We start from the raw sequence: 2,829 nt of genomic DNA, 5'->3' as shown, positions 1-2,829 counted from the left end.
TTCTACTACCACATTCCATTGATGACTGGAGTCTACAAATACAGTAAGTTCTTTGCTCACCCAAGTAAATTATACAATTTTAACACAAAAATATGTATTCTCTTAGTCAACTACTACTACTTCATGCAATTGATGGAAAAAGAAGTCCCAACATTCGCCGGCTTATACTGGGCTGATGACCGCATCGACCAAGTTATTTACTTGAAAGAAAAGATGCCAGAATACCACTACATCATCGCTATGGGCTCATCAATCTTGGGATACATGGCTGAAGGATTTGAAGCATACTCGATGACTGCCATGAGCCTCTACCCACAATTGGTGAAAGAGTTCTACGACTACATGACCCAATACAAAATAAAAGAAGCCTATGCCGTTAGAGAAAAATTGTACAAAACCATCTACGCTTTGTTCGGCAAAGAAAAGTACATGGACTACATCTACACAATGAAAATGGAAATGGACAAATTGTATCCATTCAAAATGGGACCAGTTCGCAAACCAATAACCAGCAACTACTTCTATTAATTCAGAAATGTATACTTGCAATCGGGCTCAATGGCAGACACATCACTGAAATAAAATACATGACATATGTAAACTAGCAAATAACTCTAACAAAATTAATAAAGAAAGAACAAAGCAATTATTAGCAAATGAATCGTATTTATTATTTTATAAATACCTATATCCTTTTCTTAACGAACATTTAACACTCTTAATAGATTGACCTTTTAAAACTAATTCAGAAGTGATCTTATCTGATTCTAATGTAGCTAATGCAAAAGCATGTAAATCTTTGATCCAATTTGAAAAAAAAGCTTTATTTTAATTTGATGGAAAATGACTTATATCAATCGCATTTTGAAAAATATACACATTTTTAACATGAATAATAAATCAAGAGAGACCATTCTGAAAAAAATTGTCACCAAAATTACCAAAAATGGCATTTTTGTTAAACAAAGTACGTAAATGTGGTTCAGCATTAAAATTTTGATATTTTCGAACATAAACTGGTGAATTCCAAAATAAAACTAAATAATCTGGGGTTGTACAATGTACATGTACCGGTGCGAACGATCTTTTTTAAATATCTACGACTCTATGAAAGAAGGAATGTGCTTTGGCAACAATATCTTCATTGCTCAGATTCTTTTAATAATTTTAATTATCAATGTTGTTTATTAAAAAAATTAAACGTGGAGATGAAATTAAGAGCGCTCGTGTGTATTAATTTATACACAGTGTAATTTGAGTGATAAGATAATTAATTTGAAGTCCACTCTTTATCGTACATCAAAGATTTTATATTATATACCAAGGGTGCAAGTGCACGTTTTTACACCTGGCATCATAAAATAATGGATCTGTTTTTTTGCCTTTGGTTCTGACGCATTGCTCACCTCTCTTAACACAATAATTTTTATCTTTACCGCAAAGCTTTTACGATTCGTGTAAAGAAAAAACAGTATGAAGTAGATCTTTTCTTATAAATTAGTAGGAGTTATCTTATTTTGGATTTTATTTAAAATATATTAATTAATGACAAAATGTTGATAATTGACAAAATTATCAGACTGATGATATCCTGAAAAGTAGTTTGTTTAAAATTCAAAAGAGCAAATCAAAATGAAATTCGGAGTTTTCACACTTAGTTTAGTTATTATAGCTGCTCGATGTGCTGTAAGTATTCTTGACATTTTTTTCTTCGTTTGTATTAGAAAAAGATTTGGAATTTTTGATTATGTTGTACAAAAATGAATTTTAAATATATTTGTGGTTCCTACAAGAAAATATTAAATTGTAATCTGACTGCGCATCTTGATTCCTCAAAATCATATGTTTCCTTGAGTTTTATTTTAAGTTCATATATGTTAATTTTTTGCCATCTCTTATAATCATTTAATTATTTAAAAAATGATCCAGAAAGCACAGAACATTGATGAAAATCAATTAAAAAATTCGTTAGAGGTTAGTATCGTTCTTTCAACGGACTGCACAATTTCAGAGGCTGACAAAGCTTTATCGGGAATTCTGTAAATCTGCTAGCACGATGCCTTTATCGTGATTAAAAACTGTATAAATCCATATACTATATGACGTTAAAACAAAATGAATCCTTTCGGAGTGGAACATGTTTGTAAAACAAAAATAAGAAGCTAAAATGAATTTTTTTTACAAAAGTGAACTAAAAAAAATCTTTCAAATTTATAAACAAGGACAAATGTAAATAAATAATTAATATTTAGAACACATTTTTGTTTTGGAATGAATCAAAGGTCTATCTAACTTTTTTCAACAAATAATCTCTCATTCACCTTATTCATAAAATTAGGTAAAATCAAGAAAATGTGTTTGTCTTCAGAAATTGGTAAGGCCTACTTAAAATCAATATCTCAAATTTAAAAACTAAATATATCTAATGTGAAAATTTCGTTTCACGATGAGAAAAATCACATGACATTTGACTTTTTGTTCGTCGACTTATTTTGCAAAATGTCACATAATCCTACTGATTTCAAATATGTTAGATTGCACGTATACATAAAACACACACCACAAAAATGATAAATATTTAATGGACGTTCACGCTACCAATCCATCCAATTAAACTTTGAATAAGTTCGATTAGAAAAATAATCCAAAGTGATGGTGTCTGGCAATGGTAAAATCGAGTTGCGAATGACACACGACAAAGCAGATGATAACTGATTTCAAGGTCAATTAAAAAACAAAATTTATAACTTTGATGTAGGTCTTAGGAGGCCAATTATCAAAATATAAACAAATTTAATTTATTTCGAATCTGTGTTTGAAAACCTATTC

The 2,829-nt window shown here is 29.7% G+C and overlaps 1 protein-coding gene across 1 annotated transcript; it reads left to right on the top strand.

Moving 5' to 3' along the window:
- The first annotated feature begins 6 nt into the window (after positions 1 to 6).
- Positions 7 to 552, top strand: LOC116351843. Its single transcript, XM_031783990.1, has 2 exons — positions 7 to 43; positions 107 to 552. The coding sequence occupies exons 1-2, from the start codon at positions 22 to 24 to the stop codon at positions 526 to 528; spliced, it is 444 nt and encodes a 147-aa protein (XP_031639850.1). The 5' UTR covers positions 7 to 21; the 3' UTR covers positions 529 to 552.
- The last annotated feature ends 2,277 nt before the right edge of the window (positions 553 to 2,829 follow it).

Source organism: Contarinia nasturtii, unplaced genomic scaffold (genome assembly GCF_009176525.2).
Source record: "Contarinia nasturtii isolate CC-2019 unplaced genomic scaffold, AAFC_CNas_1.1 Cnas_scaffold_6431, whole genome shotgun sequence".
Lineage (NCBI taxonomy): Eukaryota > Metazoa > Arthropoda > Insecta > Diptera > Cecidomyiidae > Contarinia > Contarinia nasturtii.
Note: the sequence above shows the minus strand (reverse complement) of the source record. Positions and strands in the feature narration are given on the sequence as shown.